We start from the raw sequence: 19,284 nt of genomic DNA, 5'->3' as shown, positions 1-19,284 counted from the left end.
TGCAAGGTACCGCAATCAATTTGGGGTACCTTGCATTCCTATTGAATGAAATTTTGAAATCAGCCAATTGGATTAGAGCTACTGAAATCCTATTGGCTGTTCAAATCAGCAAATAAGATTTCAGTAGCTCTCATCCTATTGGCTGATTTCAACATTTCAGTTAATAGGAATGCAAGGTACACCAATAAATATGGGGTACCTTGCATTCAATCTTCATTGTGCGACAGACGATCGCATGAAGAGAAGCCTCAACGCAGCTTAGGACTGCTGCCATCAAGGAGGGGGTTAGTGGGGGGGTTGGTGGTTTAGGAGTTAATAGTTAATTAGGTTTATTGCAATGTGGAGGTTTGGCGGTTTAGTGGTTCATAGGTTAATTAGGTTTATTGCGATGTTAGAGGTTGGTGGTTTAGGTGGTTAATAGGTTAATTAGGTTTATTGTGATGTTGGGGGTTGGCAGTTGCAATGTGGGGGTTTGTCGGTTTAGGGGTTAATAGGTTTATTAGGTATATTACGATGTGAGGGGTTGGCAGTTAAGGGGTTAATATTTTAATTATGTTATTTGCAGATTAGGGGTTAATTACTTTATTATTTTGCAATGTGGGGGTTTGCGGTTTAGGTGTTTGTTAATACTTCGTGCAGGAGTTTTTTTTGTTATACTTCGTGCGGGTGGTTATGTGTTTTTATTTTTATTTCTTGCGAGCGGTTACCTGTTTTTTTACTTAGTTGCGTGTTTTTTTTTTTAAGTCTTTGGGTTTGCCTACGCTGCATTCAGGCAGATTTTTTTGGCAGCCTCGCACAGCCAATATTCCTTTGAGGATGCGTGCGCAACTGGTGATGGTGACGGACGCATTACAACTGTGATTATAGTATAGATGTATGTTGGAGGATAAAGTATGGATATTAAACAGTGCACCTTTAATAAAAAGAAATATGTAAAAGTAAAGTAAACATAAAAAGAAACAGATTATGGTTAAAATACAGCAAACAACTTACTTGTTTTCTTGCTAAATTAGCACTTAGAAATTCTTAGTGTAGCCACTGCCCACAGCTAGATAAGAGAGCTACAGTTACAGAACTTAGGTTGCATGATCACATGATGTCCTGTACTGAACATGGGCAATATATTAATTGCAGCAAGCAGATAGGTGTCACCTAGCAAAGCTTCAAAGGACAAACTGCTAATTTGCCTTCCTATAGAGAACCCAGCATCTTTGTAGGGCTGTGACAGGAAGCAATGGGCACTGTACAAATTAAGTTTAAAAAAAAAAAAGTAATGAAAGCTAAAGCTTTTAAAGTGATGAATAATACTTATTGCTATTATTTCTATAAAGTATAACCCACTGCGTAGTACTTTTTCATTACAGCCATGAAGCAGACTGTTTTATATCCATTTAAGAACTACAAAGATGGTTACACATCACATGAATCTTTGGACCAATGAAGACATAGGGGAAAAAAATCATTGAGATCGACACCCAAAAAAAAAAAAGATGTGCATATTAAGAAGCGCCTAGATTTAGAGTTTTGTCAGTAAAGACCCGCGGTGCTAACGCTCCTTTTTTTCCCAGCGCACCCTTAAGACAACGCTGGTATTTAAAGTTGTCTGAATGGCTGCGTTAGCCTCAGAAAAGGGAGCGTTGAGCAAAATTTAGCTCCACTTCAACCCTCAATACCAGCGTTGCCTACGGTAGCGGTGAGTTGGAAAAACGTGCTCGTGCACGATATCCCCATAGGAAACAATGGGGATGAGCTGGCTGAAAAAAAACCTAACACCTGCAAAAAAAGCAGCGTTCAGCTCCTAACGCAGCCCCATTGTTTCCTATGGGGAAACACTCTCTAAGTCTACACCTAACACCCTAACATGAACCCAGAGTCTAAACACCGCTATCGCTGACACCTGCATTTTATTATTAACCCCTAATCTGCCGCTCCAGACACCGCCGCAACCTACATTATCGTTATGAACCCCTAATCTACTGCCCCTAACATCGCAGACACCTATATTATATGTATTACCCCCTAATCTGCACCCCCCAACGTCACCGCCACCTACCTACACTTATTAACCCCTAATCTGCCGACCGGACCTCTCTGCCACTATAATAAAGGTATTAACCCCTAAACCGCCGCGCTCCCGCCTCGCAAACACTATAATAAATTTTATTAACCCCTAATCTGCCCTCCCTAACATCGCCGCTACCTACCTACAATTATTAACCCCTGATCTCACGCCCCCAACATCGCAGCTACTATAATAAAGTTATTAACCCCTAAACCTAAGTCTAACCCTAACCCTAACACCCCCCTAAGTTAAATATAATTTAAATTAATCTAAATAAATTCACTATAATTAAATAAATTATTCCTATTTAAAACTAAATACTTACCTATAAAATAAACCATAATATAGCTACAATATAACTAATAGTTACATTGTAGCTATTTTAGGATTTATATTTATTTTACAGGCAACTTTGTATTTATTTTAACTAGGTACAATAGCTATTAAATAGTTAATAATTATTTAATAGCTACCTAGTTAAAATAATTTCAAAATTACCTGTAAAATAAATCCTAACCTAAGTTACAAATACACCTAACAATACACTATCAATAAATTAATTAAATAAATTACCTACAATTAGCTAAACTAAAATACAATTAAATAAACTAACTATAATACAAAAAAAAACAAAACACTAAATTACAGAAAAAAAATTACAAGAAGTTTAAACTAATTACACCTAATCTAAGCCCCCTAATAAAATAAAGCCCCCCAAAATAATAAAATGCCCAACCCTATTCTAAATTACAAAGTAATCAGCTCTTTTACCAGTCCTTAAAAGGGCTTTTTGCGGGGCATTGCCCCAAGTAATCAGTTCTTTTACCTGTAAAAAAAATACAACCCACCCCAACATTTAAACCCACCACCCACATACCCCTACTCTAACCCACTCAAACCCCCCTTAAATAAACCTAACACTAACCCCCTGAAGAGCTCCCTACCTTGAGTCGTCTTCACCCAGCCGAGCTGAATTCTTCATCCAACGGAGCAAGAAGAGGTCTTCCATCCGGTAGAAGCCTTCATCCAAGCGGGGCAAGAAGAGGTCCTCCATCCGGTAGAAGTCTTCATCCAAGCGGCGTCTTCTATCTTCATCCATCCGGAGCGGAGCGGAGCCGTCTTCCATCCAGCCGATGCGGAGCCATCCTCTTCAACCGACGGACTAACGACGAATGACGGTTCCCAAGATGGCGTCCCTCGAATTCCGATTGGTTGATAGGATTCTATCAGCCAATTGGAATTAAGGTAGGAAAAATCTGATTGGCTGATTCAATCAGCCAATCAGATTGAAGTTCAATCCAATTGGCTGATCCAATCAGCCTATCAGATTGAAGTTCAATCCGATTGGCTGATCCAATCAGCCATTCGGATTGACCTCGCATTCTATTGGCTGTTCCAATCAGCCAATAGAATGCAAGGTCAATCCGATTGGCTGATTGGATCAGCCAATCGGATTGAACTTCAATCTGATTGGCTGATTGCATCAGCCAATCGGATTGACCTTGCATGTATTAACCCCTAAACCGCCGCACTGGGCGGGAGTGCGGCGGTTTAGGGGTTAATACATTTATTATAGTGGCAGCGATGTCCGGTCGGCAGATTAGGGGTTAATAATTGTAGGTAGGTGGCGGTGATGTTGGGGGGGGGGGGGCAGATTAGGGGTTAATAAATATAATGTAGGTTGCGGCGATGTCCGGAGCGGCAGATTAGGGGTTAAAAAATTTTATTATAGGGTTTGCGATGTGGGGGACCTCGGTTTAGGGGTTTATAGGTAGTTTATGGGTGTTAGTGTTCCCGCGTTAGCTCATAAATCTCTTAACTACTGACTTTTTTTGACGGTAGGAGTCTTGTCGGTAGAGGCTCTACCGCTCACTTCTTCCAAGACTCGTAATACCAGCATTAGGCAAATCCCATTGAAAAGATAGTTCTAGTTTTTCTTTGAATTAGATATGGCTGCAGGCACCAGTCAGCTAAATCTACCCTGCCATGTTTTTTTTGTACTCCACAATGTACTTTGGCTTTAGGATCTGTGCAGATCTTCCCTTCACAGACACTGGCACTGTAGCTTCATCGTGCATTGTGGAGAGCATGAACACATCTTTTTTATCAGTGTACCGAGGGGCCAGTAGCTCATTGTGGCATAAAGCTGACGTTGTGCCCCTACTTTTTTTTCCATACGTCAGCTTCTGGGGAAAACCTGTGCAATTTTTTCTCATTGTGCCACAGGCCACGGTTTCAAAATAAAATAAAAATTTGAATAGCTCTGTGCTGGTGTAAGAATTATCGAGCCACAAATGGTACTCTTTATTTAGCAGGGGTAGTAGGAGATCCCACACAATTTTCCCACTGGTGCCAACTGAATCTGGGCAGCCAGGTGGATCCAAGTGGCTATCTTTTCCCTGGTAGATGTGAAATGCCCAGATATACCCAGCACTGCATTCACAGAGTTTGGGACCTCTTGGATGGTATATATTGCTTGAAAAGCAATCTCCCCTTAAATTTCATGAGGGACTCATCAATGCAAATGTCCTACTCAGAGATGTAAACGTCTTTAAATTTTTGGGACAGGTGGCTTATCAGGGGCCTTTGTTTATATAACCTGTCATGCAGGGGGTCATTTCTGGGGGGGCACTGGGTATTATCATTAAAATGGAGAAACCGCAGCAACTGTTCATATCTGTCCCTCTTTATAACCCCTGGAAAAAGAGGGGTAGCCAGGATGGGGTTCTGGCTCCAGTATGAACGTATGCTGGGTTTCTTCACAATCCCCATTATTAATGTCAGGGCCCAAAACTTTTTAATCTCCGGTATGTCAGTGGGGTGCCAGGTATTTTTTCTGACATTCAGAGATTGGGGTTTTTTTGACAGATACTGGCTGGCATATAAATTTGTTTGAGCAACTATATGCTCAAACATGGTATCTGTCAGAATCAGGGACATATAGTTTATTGGCTCACAAACTGGAACATCAGTTGTGGTGCCAGGAATTTCAGTAAATTCTGCCATTTCTGGGGCAGTAAAATTTGGGGGTAGCCAATTTTATTCATTTGTGCGACGCCTCCTTTTAGGTGGCGGGCAGGGAGCACCAGCATTAGATGTATCACTCAGGGGCTCTATATCTGATGCCGTAAGGGTTGCGTTGTCAGACAGTACCGAGAGGGTTTCACTCCCTGAATCTTCGGCAAGAATGACATAAACCTCTTCTGATGAATAGCGTGCCATAAGGGATTTTTTCAATTTACCACTTCACCACCACCAATTCCCACTTCACCTTCCCCAAAATCCCACTAAACCACCCCAATTACCACTTCCCAATTACTACCCACCTATTCCCACACACCCTATTCCCTCAGATTTTTTTTACGATTTATATATATATATATATATATATATATATATATATATATATATTTTATAAACTAAAAAAAAAAAAAGCACTGGGAAGGGTAGTGATTGGGAGCAGCAGGGAAGGGGTTAACAATAACTAAAGATCCCCACAAATAAACATTTTGGCACTGATCAAAGCCCTGACAGGCTGATCACAGTGATATTAGGCTAATCACAGTGATCAGCAGCAGCAGCAACAAAAAATATATATATATATATTTGTAACCCCCACAAATAAACCCCCAACGCTTTTGATCAACACTGATCAAAGCCCTAACAGGCTAACCAAGTTATAGCAGCTCTGTGATCAGCAGCAAACAATATATATATTTTGTTTGTATCTATATTTTTTTTTCTCCCTCTCTAGCTTTCTACAGCACACACCAACACTAAACTGTCTTCCTCTCTCTCTCAGATCGCAATGAGGGAAGAGAGGAATCGGATACACTTGTAACAGCCAATGATTCCACTCATTGGCTGCTACAGTGTTACAGGGGACAATCGATACACCGCTTCCATGCTGATTGGATCCTGGGGGAGTGCCTTAGGTGCTAGGCACATCCCCCAAACAGATCCAGAAGGAAAAAAATAACGGAGGGGGCACAGGAGCTACAAACCGTTATGCCGTTCTATTCCGTAATAACGGCTCTAAAGCCCAGTGTAATTATAACGGAATAGAACGGCATAACGGTGTTAAAAGGTTAATCAAAATGCTGCAGATACACAACAAAGCTCTTGATCATGTGTATAAGCATGTAGAAGTGTTTGGTGCTTAGAAATAGCTCTACAGCATTACTCTATTTTTTTTTCTTTATTGAGGTGGATTATTGCATAGAGAAATCCATGGACTGTTGAAACCCACTAAATAAATGTAACTTTTTGATTCACTGTTTATAACATTTATTTTGGTTTATTTGCATTTTTTGTTACATTTATTTATATTTTTATTTAAAAACAATAACCTCTGTTTATTTCAACCACATTTTTACCAAAAAGCAAGTTGCGTTTAATGTCCTTTTAAAGTTAAAACAAAGCAGAATTTTTTCTCTCCCTTTTTTCCCTTTAAAAATAAAAATAAATAGCATTTAACTTTCAACTCAGTATTATTAGATTATTGTTATCTTGACACACACACAAATTATGTATGAAAAAATGTATTGCTCACCTGAATGGAGTGAGACCAGTGTCCCGTTGTGCGATGAGATTTTCCTAAAGTTTGCACAGCCTTATAAGCATAATCCTTAGCCGTAGGTACAAGGATTGATTTTTTCAAAAGAAAAGTGCTAAATGATGTCAATTTTGTAACTATGAAAAAGGGAACCAGGGTCTGAATAAAAATCCCTTTGGACGCATATTCATAATGAAGAGCTTGACTAAAATGGTCCATGAAACTCTGGGGGAAAAAATATGTAGAAAAGACATTATTTTTCACATGTGTACTTTCATCATCATGTTTGTAATACTGCAGTGACATTGCTATTTGTGTGGAATAGTGATAGGAACTGTACAAAAATATATATTTATTTATATGCGTTTTTTTCACCTTATCCATTTTAAGCTGCTTGTTTGATTTGTTTTAACCATTTAGATTACCCAGAATGCAAAAAACATACATAAAAATAAATAAATATACATAACACATCACACACACCCATTTTTTAAAAGAGTATGAATTTTGTGATAATGTGGAATGACTGGTAAGAGGGGACGTGAAATGTCAGGATAGAGGGCAAAGGATAGAAAGAGAGAGATAACTAGAGTGAGTAGATAAGGTAGGAGTATATCAGAGGACAGCATGAGGAAAAGAGTGAGCGTCAAGAAGTGTATGTGAGAAAGGAGAAGGGCAGTGGAGAAAGGGGTAGAAAGCAGGGCCAAAAAAGACAAACCCAAAAACAAGTATACTGAGAAAGGTCAGAGGCTCTGATGATTAAAAGCTCGCCAGCATGGGGGGGGGGGGGCATTATTAATACTCGGCTACATTTAGAGTTCTGCGGCCAAAGGGGTGCGTTAGCTACGTATGCTTTTTTCCCCCCGCACCTTTTAAATACCGCTGGTATTTAGAGTTCACAGAAGGGCTGCGTTAGGCACCAAAAAGGGAGCGTAGAGCATAATTTATCGCCACTGCAACTCTAAATACCAGCGGTGCTTACGGACGCGGCCAGCTTAAAAAACGTGCTCGTGCACGATTCCCCCATAGGAAACAATGGGGCAGTTTGGGCTGAAAAAAAAACAAAAAAGCAGCGTTCAGCTCCTAACGCAGCCCCATTGTTTCCTATGGGAAAACACTTCCTATGTCTGCACCTAACACCCTAACATGTACCCCGAGTCTAAACACCCCTAACCTTACACTTATTAACCCCTAATCTGCCGTCCCCGCTATCGCTGACCCCTGCATTTATTATTAACCCCTAATCTGCCGCTCCGTACACTGCCGCAACCTACGTTATCCCTATGTACCCCTAATCTGCTGCCCCTAACCCCCGTCGACCGCTATATTATATTTATTAACCCCTAATCTGCCGCCCCCAACGTCGCCGCCACCTACCTACAATTATTAACCCCTAATCTGCCGACCGGACCTCACCGCTACTATAATAAATGTATTAACCCGTAAAGCTAAGTCTATCCCTAACACTAACACCCCCCTAAGTTAAATATAATTTTATTCTAATGAAATAAAATAATTCTTATTAAATAAATTAATCCTATTTAAAGTTAAATACTTACCTGTAAAATAAACCCTAATATAGCTACAATATAACAAATAATTATATTGTAGCTATTTTAGGATTTATATTTATTTTACAGGCAACTTTGTATTTATTTTAACCAGGTACAATAGCTATTAAATAGTTAATAACTATTTAATAGCTACCTAGATAAAATAATTACACAATTACCTGTAAAATAAATCCTAACCTAAGTTACAATTAAACCTAACACTACACTATCAATAAATAAATTAAATAAACTATCTACAATTATATCAACTAAACTAAATTACAAAAAAAAAAAAACACTAAATTACAAAAAATAAAAAAAGATTACAAGAATTTTAAACTAATTACACCTACTCTAAACCCCCTAAAAAAATAACAAAGCCCCCCAAAATAAAAAAATGCCCTACCCTATTCTAAAATAAAAATTGTAAAGCTCTTTTACCTTACCAGCCCTTAAAAGGGCCTTTTGCGGGGCATGCCCCAAAGAATTCTGCTCTTTTGCCTTTAAAAAAAAAAACATACAATACCCCCCCAAAACATTACAACCTACCACCCACATACCCCTAATCTAACCCAAACCCCCCTTAAATAAACCTAACACTAAGCCCCTGAAGATCTCCCTACCTTGTCTTCACCACGCCGGGTATCACCGATCCGTCCAGAAGAGGGTCCAAAGTCTTCCTCCTATCCGTGCAGAAGAGGACATCCGGACCGGCAGACATCTTCATCCAAGCGGCATCTTCTATCTTCTTCCATCCGGCGCGGAGCGGGACCATCTTCAAGCAGCTGATGGGTAGCCATCCTTCTTCACCGACGGACTGACGACGAATGAAGGTTCCTTTAAGGGACGTCATCCAAGATGGCGTCCCTCGAATTCCGATTGGCTGATAGGATTCTATCAGCCAATCGGAATTAAGCTAGGAAAAATCTGATTGGCTGATTGAATCAGCCAATCAGATTCAAGTTCAATCGGATTGGCTGATTGGATCAGCCAATCAGATTGAGCTCGCATTCTATTGGCTGATCGGAACAGCCAATAGAATGCGAGCTCAATCTGATTGGCTGATTGGATCAGCCAATCGGATTGAACTTGAATCTGATTGGCTGTTTCAATCAGCCAATCAGATTTTTCCTAGCTTAATTCCGATTGGCTGATAGAATCCTATCAGCCAATCGGAAATCGAGGGACGCTATCTTGGATGACGTCCCTTAAAGGAACCTTCATTCGTCGTTAGTCCGTCGGTGAAGAAGGATGGCTCTGCGTCGGCTGCTTGAAGATGGTCTCGCTCCGCGCCGGATGGAAGAAGATAGATGATGCCGCTTGGATGAAGATGTCTGCCGGTCCGGATGTCCTCTTCTGCCCGGATAGGAGGAAGACTTTGGACCCTCTGGAGGAGCTATTCTTGCCGGATAGGAGGAAGACTTCGGACCCTCTTCTGGACGGATCGGTGATACCCGGCGTGGTGAAGACAAGTTAGGAAGATCTTCAGGGGCTTAGTGTTAGGTTTATTTAAGGGGGGTTTGGGTTAGATTAGGGGTATGTGGGTGGTGGGTTGTAATGTTGGGGGGGTATTGTATGTTTTTTTTTACAGGCAAAAGAGCAGAATTCTTTGGGGCATGCACCCCAAAAGGCCCTTTTAAGGGCTAGTAAGGTAAAAGAGCTTTACAATTTTTATTTTAGAATACGGTAGGGCATTTTTTTATTTTGGGGGGCTTTGTTATTTTTTTAGGGGGCTTAGAGTAGGTGTAATTAGTTTAAAATTCTTGTAATCTTTTTTTTTGCAATTTAGTTTAGTTGATATAATTGTAGATAATTGTAGATAGTTTATTTAATTTATTTATTGATAGTGTAGTGTTAGATTTAATTGTAACTTAGGTTAGGATTTATTTTACAGGTAATTTTGTAATTATTTTATCTAGGTAGCTATTAAATAGTAATTAACTATTTAATAGCTATTGTACCTAGTTAAAAAAAATACAAAGTTGCCTGTAAAATAAATATTAATCCTAAAATAGCTACAATATAATTATTATTTATAGTGTAGCTATATTAGGGTTTATTTTACAGGTAAGTATTTAGCTTTAAATAGGAATAATTTATTTAATAAGATTTATTTTATTTACTTAGATTTAAATTATATTTAACTTAGGGGGGTGTTAGGGTTAGAGTTAGACTTAGCTTTAGGGGTTAATACATTTATTAGAGTAGCGGTGAGGTCCAGTGGGCAGATTAGGGGTTAATAATTGTAGGTAGGTAGCGGCAACATTGGGGGGGCAGATTAGGGGTTAATAAATATTATGTAGGGGTTGGCGATGTTAGGGGCAGCAGATTAGGGGTACATAGGGTTAATGTAGGTGGCGGCGGTGTGCGGTCAGCAGATTAGGGGTTAAAAATTTTTAATAGAGTGGCGGCGATGTGGGGGGGCCTCGGGTTAGGGGTGCATAGGTAGTTTATGGGTGTTAGTGTACTTTAGAGCGCAGTAGTTAAGAGCTTTATGAACCGGTGTTAGCCCATAAAGCTCTTAACTCCTGGCTTTTCTCTGTGGCTGGAGTCTTGTCGTTAGATTTCTAACGCTTACTTCAGCCAAGACTTTAAATACCAGCGTTAGAAAGATCCCATTGATAAGATAGGATACGCAATTGGCGTAGGGGGATCTGCGGTATGGAAAAGTCGCGGCTGGAAAGTGAGCGTTAGACCCTTTCCTGACTGACTCTAAATACCAGCGGGCGGTAAAAACCAGCGTTAGGACCCCCTAACGCTGGTTTGGACGGCTAACGCAGAACTCTAAATCTAGGCGACTGTTTGGGAGGGGGCAGGGAGGTGGGTCGGTGAGGAGGGTTTCCTACACTAAAGAAATTTTAAAAATTTAAAATAATAATAATCATATTTCTAAATTGCATACTGGCAGACTGTCTGCCACTACCTAAGATGGTGGTAACCAGTGGGGGGATGAGGGAGGGAACAGAGCTGTTTGGGAGGGATTAGGGTTTGGGAGGTGTCAGATGGAAGGGTAATCTCCACACTACAGCTAAAATTAACCTTACATGGTACCTGATTAACCCTTCACTATCAGGAATTTCAGAAGTGTGGTATGCAGCTGCAAGTAGTGGTCTTCTAATTGCCATGCATGTCTTCTGTTTCTGAACAAAGGGGACCACTAAAGCTTTTACAACCATTTGTCTTATGACTGCAGTAGTTGTGTGTAAATAACTTCAGTGAGAAACCCAAAGTTTGTGAAAAAGTAAACTTAATTTTTTTATATGATCGTATTTAGTGGTCAAATAGTGGCACCAAATATACTAAAATGGGCCTAGATCAATACCTTGGGTTGTCTACTATAGAAATATATATAGTTTTGGGGATAAATTTTGAGAATTTGGCCAGTTCTGCTATACAAAATGAGAGTTTGCCCATAGCATCATTTTTGACATAGCTGCAGAAAAATACCTTAAAATGATTAAACAATAAATAAAAATATAATTATTATATTATATAATATATATCAGAGGATGCCAATGAACGAATTGTATATTTTTTTTTTGCCGATAGAAAGCTACACGTTTTTGTGGAATGTGATTCATGGATAAAATTAAAAAAAAAAACAAAGGTTTTCTTTCTGTTTAAATAGAGCGACAGCAAAAATGCATTTCAGCCAATTAGTGCTGACTCATGCATAACTCCATGGGAGTGAGCATAATGTTGTATATATGGCATACATAAACTAACACTGTCTAGGTGGAAAATCTAATAAAATGCAATGAGATAAGAGGCGACCTTCAAGGACTTCGAAATTAGCATTTAAACCTACTTAGGTTTAACCTTAAACAAAGAATACCAAGAGAAGACAGCAAATTTGATGATAAAAGTAAATTGGAAAGTTGTTTATAATTGCATGCCCCAGGTTCTGGAGGAGGAGCTCAGGTGTGTGGTAAGGTGATGCACCTGCTCTGATCTACCTTCCATACAAGCCCTTGGCGAGATTAACGCCTAAACCCTCTGACCTTGGGCGGCTTGGATAGCGAGAAAGTACTGCTACTGGAAGCTCATAGTGCTACAACATTGCACTAATGCTGCATGCTGCAGCTACTGATAGGAAGGATCTGATTCTGGCTAAAATTACCCCTAAAAAACAGACTACCTATTATATTTGCCCTGCACTGAGAGAAGTGCTCTGAGACGGAGCCCCAATGTGGATCCCAGCTAAGTGACTGCATGCTGTTGCTATAAACCTAATGCTAAGTGAGTCTGCCTAGACGCCTGAACCCCTGTTGCTACTGTAGTATCCTTCCCAGCTAAGTGTTCCGGCTGGTTCTACATTGTTGGGTGAGTTTGGCTGGAGCTGACTCATATTAGGCTTGCACCTGGGCTGCTTACCTGCTCTTCCACCTGGCGTGCTACGCTACTGATATGGAGCTGGATTAGCTTGGAACATCGTTGGCGATGTGTCGACTGCTGTAGCTCTGAGTGTGAGCATAACCAACGCACCTGGAGATACCGGGGGACTTCATTACTCTTCTTCTGCTGCCCCCTCCCACCGGTGTTGCGAGAGGGGTGAGGATTGCTGTTGCGCCCTGGTGCGCTCCTGTGGCCCTCCGGCTGCTCTACTTCACTGCTCCATGGTCAGGTCTCCTCTTGCAGCGACCGAGTTGTGTTCCTTTGCCCTGTTTTCCTGAAAGGCGCCCCCCCTCCCACCGGTGCTGAGTGAGGGGGGATTGGTGTGGGCTGTGATGATCGCCAGAATTCTCAGCACAAGGCAGGTAATTCTGAGGGGTTTCTCCTTCTTAAACCACTATCCCACTGAGTCAATGACTGTTCTTTCTTGTCTGATGTGCTCAGATACCTGCCTATAGTATATGGTTGGACTCCCTTTGACTTTTATTAACTAGTCTAAAAAAAAAAGAAAAACTCTGCTGGACATATATTGCCTCATCTAATCCATAGACAGGGTAGATCACGGCAAAAGTAAAGCCAAGAACAAACTGCTAGGTGTTTGGTCTATAAGGGATCCTGCTCTATGAAATGTAGTACTACTTTTTATTATAAATGTTACAATTACTAAACCCTCCCCCTTTTTTTTCTTAGATTAAAGGTATTGCTGCATATGTATCATTTTACACAGAGGTATTAACTTTATTAATTTGCTGCATCCTCTTTACATAATAATCAAATCTAGTTTGGGCTATGCTGTGCCCTTCAGACGCTGCGGCAATTTAAAACCTGTTTAATATATCTAGTGGGTGGATAACAAAAGGGAAAGGCACCCAACAACAACTTGGTATTATAATCTGTGTATTATTATAAGATGATGAATGTTTATTTTCCAGGTGGCCCTAATTTTAGAAACAAGTTCATCCTAACTTAAAAACAAAAATTATGCTTACTTGATAAATTTCTTTCTCTTGTGGTGTATCCAGTCCACGGGTTCATCCATTACTTGTGGGATATTCTCCTTCCCAACAGGAAGTTGCAAGAGGACACCCACAGCAGAGCTGTCTTTATAGCTTCTCCCCTAACTGCCACCCCCAGTCATTCGACCAAAGACAAGCAAGAAAAAGGAGAGACTATAGGGTGCAGTGGTGACTGTATTTTAAAAATAAAAAACACCTGCCTTAAAGTGACAGGGCGGGCCGTGGACTGGATACACCACAAGAGAAAGAAATTTATCAGGTAAGCATAAATTTTGTTTTCTCTTTTAAGGTGTATCCAGTCCACGGGTTCATCCATTACTTGTGGGATACCAATACCAAAGCTTTAGGACACGGATGAATGGAGGGACAAGGCAGGAACTTAAACGGAAGGCACCACTGCCTGCAAGACCTTTCTCCCAAAAACAGCCTTCGAGGAAGCAAAAGTGTCAAATTTGTAGAATTTAGAAAAAGTATGAAGCGAAGACCAAGTCGCCGCCTTACAAATCTGTTCAACAGAGGCCTCATTTTTAAAAGCCCATGTGGAAGCTACCGCTCTAGTGGAATGAGCTGAAATTCTTTCAGGAGGCTGCTGGCCAGCAGTCTCATAAGCTAAACGGATTATGCTTCTCAGCTAAAAAGAAAGAGAAGATGCCGAAACCTTTTGGCCTTTCCTCTGTCCAGAGTAGACAACAAACAATGCAGATGTTTGACGGAAATCCTTAGTAGCTTGTAAATAAAACTTTAAAGCATGAACCACGTCAAGATTGTGTAATAGACGTTCCTTCTTCGAAGAAGGATTAGGACACAGTGATGGAACAACAATCTCCTGATTGATATTCTTATTAGATACCACCTTAGGAAGAAACCCAGGTTTGGTATGCAAAACTACCTTATCTGCATGGAAGATCAGATAAGGGGAATCACACTGTAAGGCAGATAACTCTGAAACTCTTTGAGCCAAAGAGATAGCTACCAAAAACAGAACTTTCCAAGATAAAAGCTTGATATCTATGGAATGCAGAGGTTCAAACGGAACCCCTTGAAGAACTTTAAGAACTAAATTTAAACTCCATGGCGGAGCAAAAGGTTTAAACACAGGCTTGATTCTAACTAAAGCCTGACAAAACACCTGAACGTCTGGAACATCCGCCAGACACTTGTGCAAAAGAATAGACAGAGCAGAAATCTGTCCTTTTAAGGAACTAGCTGACAATCCCTTCTCCAATCCTTCTTGGAGAAAAGATAATATCCTAGGAATCCTGACTTTACTCCATGAGTAACCCTTGGATTCACACCAAAGAAGATATTTACACCATATTTTATGATAGATTTTCCTGGTGACAGGCTTTCTAACCTGAATTAAGGTATCAATGACCGACTCGGAGAAACCACGTTTTGATAAAATCAAGCGTTCAATCTCCAAACAGTCAGCCGCAGAGAAATTAGATTTTGATGTTTGAATGGACCTTGGAGTAGAAGGTCCTGTCTCAACGGCAGAGTCCATGGTGGAAGGGATGACATGTCCACCAGATCTGCATACCAAGTCCTGCGTGGCCACGCAGGTGCTATCAAAATCACCGAAGCTCTCTCCTGCTTGATCTTGGCAATCAGACGAGGGAGGAGAGGACATGGTGGGAACACATAAGCCAGGCTGAAGGACCAGGGCACTGCTAGAGCATCTATCAGCGTTGCCTGGGGATCCCTTGACCTGGACCCGTAACAAGGAAGCTTGGCGTTCTGATGAGACGCCATCAGATCCAGTTCTGGTTTGCCCCATAGTTGAGTCAGCTGGGCAAATGCCTCCGGATGGAGCTCCCACTCCCCCGGATGAAAAGTCTGCTGACTTAGAAAATCCTCCTCCCAGTTCTCTACTCCTGGGATATGGATAGCTGAGAGATGGCAAGAGTGAAGCTCTGCCCATAGAATTATCTTTGAAACCTCCAACATTGCCAGGGGGCTTCTTGTTCCCACCTGATGGTTGATATAGGCTACAGTCGTGATATTGTCCGACTGAAATCTGATGAACCTGACCGCAGCTAGCTGAGGCCAAGCCTGAAGAGCATTGAATATCGCTCTCAATTCCAGAATGTTTATTGGAAGGAGGGCTTCCTCCTGAGTCCATGAACCCTGAGCCTTTAGGGAGTTCCAGACCGCGCCTAAGCCCAGAAGGCTGGCATCTGTCGTCACTATAGTCCACTCTGGCCTGCGGAAACTCATTCCCCTGGACAGATGGACCCGAGATAACCACCAGAGAAGATAATCCCTGGTCTCTTGATCCAGATTTAGCAGAGGGGACAATCTCTGTAGTCCCCATTCCACTGATTGAGCATGCAAAGTTGCAGTGGTCTGAGATGTAGGCGGGCAAACGGAACTATGTACATTGCCGCTACCATTAGGCCGATTACTTCCATACACTGAGCCACTGACGGCCAAGAAGTGGAATGAAGAGCATGGCAGGAAGTTAGAAGCTTTGATAACCTGACCTCTGTTAGAAAATTTTTCATTTCTGCTGAATCTATCAGTGTTCCTAGGAAGGAAACTCTTGTGAGAGGGGAGAGAGAACTCTTTTCTTCGTTCACCTTCCACCCGTAAGACCTCAGAAAGGCCAGAACAATGTCCATATGGGACTTGGCAATTTGAAAAGTGGACGTCTGTATCAGAATGTCGTCTAGGTAAGGATCCACTGCTATGCCCCGTGGCTTTAGAACCGCCAGTAGGGACCCTAGAACCTTCTTAAAGATTCTTGGTGCCGTGGCTAACCCGAAGGGAAGAGCCACAAACTGGTAATGCCTGTCTAAGAAGGCGAACCTGAGGAACTGATGATGATCTCTGTGAATCGGAATGTGGAGATAAGCATCCTTTAAGTCCATGGTAGTCATATATTGACCCTCCTGGATCATAGGAAGGATGGTTCGGATAGTCTCCATCTTGAAGGATGGGACCCTGAGAAATTTTTTTAGGATCTTGAGATCCAAGATTGGTCCGAACGTTCCCTCTTTTTTGGGAACTATAAACAGATTTGAATAGAAGCCCTGCCCCTGTTCCTCCCTTGGAACTGGGTGGATCACTCCCATAACCAGTAGGTCTTGAACACAACGTAAGAATGCCTCTGTCTTTATCTGGTTTACAGATAATTGTGAGAGATGAAATCTCCCCTTTGGAGATGAAGCTTTGAAGTCCAGAAGATATCCCTGGGAAACAATCTCTAATGCCCAGGAATCCTGGATGTCTCTTGCCCAAGCCTGGGCGAAGAGAGAAAGTCTGCCCCCTACTAGATCCGGTCCCGGATCGGGGGCTACTGCTTCATGCTGTCTTAGAGGCAGCCGCAGGTTTCTTGGCCTGCTTCCCCTTGTTCCAAGCCTGGTTAGGTCTCCAGACTGGTTTGGACTGGGCGAGATTTCCCTCTTATTTTACATTAGAGGAAACGGAAGCTGCGCCACTCTTGAAGTTTCAAAAGGAATGGAAATTATTCTGTTTGGTCCTTAACTTATTGGTCCTATCCTGAGGAAGGGCGTGACCTTTTCCTCCAGTAATATCAGAAATTATCTCCTTCAGACCAGGCACGAATAGGGTCTGTCCCTTGAAGGGGATGTTAAGAAGCTTAGACTTTGAAGTAATGTCTGCTGACGAGGACTTAAGCCATAGCGCCCTACGCAGCAAAATGGCAAAACCTGAATTTTTAGCCGTTAGCTTGGCTAAATGAAAAATGGTGTCAGAAATAAAGGAGTTAGCTAACTTAAGAGCTTTAATCCTGTCTAGAATATCGTCTAGTGGGGTCTCCACCTGTAGATCCTCCTCAAGAGACTCAAACCAAAAAGCAGCTGCAGCAGTAACTGGAGCAATGCATGCAAGAGGTTGGAGAATAAAACCTTGATGTATAAAAAATTTCTTAAGGAGACCCTCCAATTTTTTTATCCATAGGATCTAGGAAAGCACAACTGTCCTCGACGGGGATAGTTGTACGCTTAGCTAGGGTAGAGACTGCTCCCTCCACCTTAGGGACCGTCTGCCACGAGTCCCGTATGGCGGCATCTATGGAAACATTTTTTTGAAAGCAGGAGGGGGAGAGAATGGCACACCTGGTCTATCCCGTTCCTTAGTAATAATTTCCGAAAACCTCTTAGGGACTGGAAAAACATCAGTGTAAACAGGTACTGCAAAGAATTTGTCCATTTTACACAATTTCTCTGGAACCACAATGGGGTCACAGTCATCCAGAGTCGCTAAAACCTCCATAAGCAATAAGCGGAGGTGTTCAAGCTTAAATTTAAAAGCTGTCATTTCAGAATCAGACTGAAGTAACGCCTTCCCTGAGTCTGAAAAATCACCCACCGATAGAAGCTCACCAGCCTCGGCTTCTGAGCATTGTGAAGGTATATCGGACACAGGCATTAAAGCGTCAGAAAGCTCTGTATTAGTTCTAGCCCCAGAGCTGTCTCGCTTTCCTTGTAGCCCTGGCAGTTTGGAGAATACCTCTGAGAGGGTAGCATTCATAACTGCCGCCATGTCCTGTAAGGTAAAAGATTTAGACGCGCTAGATGTACTTGGCATCACTTGAGCGGGGGTTATAGGTTCTGACACATGGGGAGAGTTAGATGGCATAATCTCCCTCTTTTCCGTCAGAGAATCCCCTGGAGATAATTTTTTAAGCGCCATAATATGGTCTTTATAGTTTATAGAAATTTAAGTACATTTGGTACGCATTCTAAGAGGGGGTTCCACCATAGCTTCAAAACATATTGAACAAGGAGTTTCCTCTATGTCAGACATGTTTAACAGACTAGTAATGAGACAAGCAAGCTTGGAAAACACTTTGTGAAACAGTAATTAAACAAAAACGTTACTGTGCCTTTAAGAGAAAAAAACTAGCACTTAAACTGCTAAACAGTGTAAAAATACAGTAAAGTCTTTGAAATTTTTACAGTGTGTGTAAGGGTCTAAAGCAACGTTGCACCCACTTGCAAATGGATGATTAACCCCTTAGGCCCCCAACCGGATTGAAAAACATTAAAAAAACGTTAAAAGTCAATTGAGCACCTTGCCACAGCTCTGCTGAGGCTCCTACCTGCCCTTAAATATGATTTTGTGCAGAAATAACCCCTTTGAAATGGTCCTCAGATGCCAGAGGACTCCTCTAGGGAAGCTGGATGTCTCAGTCTGAATTAAAACTGCGCAGTTAGAGCTCTAAAATAGGCCCCTCCCACCATGTACTGGATGTCAGAGGGGCTTTAAGAAAATACTCCTGGGAGTATCTGATTAGCCATGTGGAAACTAGGCCCCAAATAAAGACTTATCTCCCTCAGAGAAAAAACGTCCTATTTATGAAGTCATGTAAACGTTTTGTCACTAAGTAATATGAATATTAACATGAGTATTACCCTGTTTTGTAAGCATGATCCCAGTCACTGTTAAATCACTGCATCAGGCTTACCTCAAATACACAGGCTCTGTCAGCATTTTCTAGAACTTATTCATCTCTCTAGAAATAAAAATACTGAACATACCTCAAAGCAGGTAAACTGCAGGCCGTTCCCCCAAATGAAGTTTTCCCATATTCATCAGTTATGTGTGAGAACAGCAATGGACCTTAGTTACAAACCGCTAAGATCATCAAACCTCCAGGCAGAATTCTTCTTCTAATTTCTGCCTGAGAGTAAAACAGTACAACGCCGGTACCGTTTAAAAATAACAAACTTTTGATTGAAG

The 19,284-nt window shown here is 41.5% G+C and overlaps 1 protein-coding gene across 1 annotated transcript in view; it reads right to left on the bottom strand.

Moving 5' to 3' along the window:
- LOC128647629 (inactive hydroxysteroid dehydrogenase-like protein 1) overlaps window positions 1-19,284 on the bottom strand; it is an 85,379-nt gene that overhangs the window by 55,574 nt on the left and 10,521 nt on the right. The window contains exon 3 of the mRNA XM_053700386.1: window positions 6,615-6,842. Within this exon, the coding sequence (XP_053556361.1) occupies window positions 6,615-6,842 (228 nt within the window). The remainder of the gene's footprint in view (window positions 1-6,614; window positions 6,843-19,284) is intronic.

The sequence above is a fragment of the Bombina bombina genome, chromosome 1 (genome assembly GCF_027579735.1).
Source record: "Bombina bombina isolate aBomBom1 chromosome 1, aBomBom1.pri, whole genome shotgun sequence".
NCBI classification, from domain to species: Eukaryota; Metazoa; Chordata; class Amphibia; order Anura; family Bombinatoridae; genus Bombina; species Bombina bombina.
The sequence above is the reverse complement of the archived record's forward strand: the minus strand, read 5'-3'. Positions and strand labels throughout refer to the sequence as shown.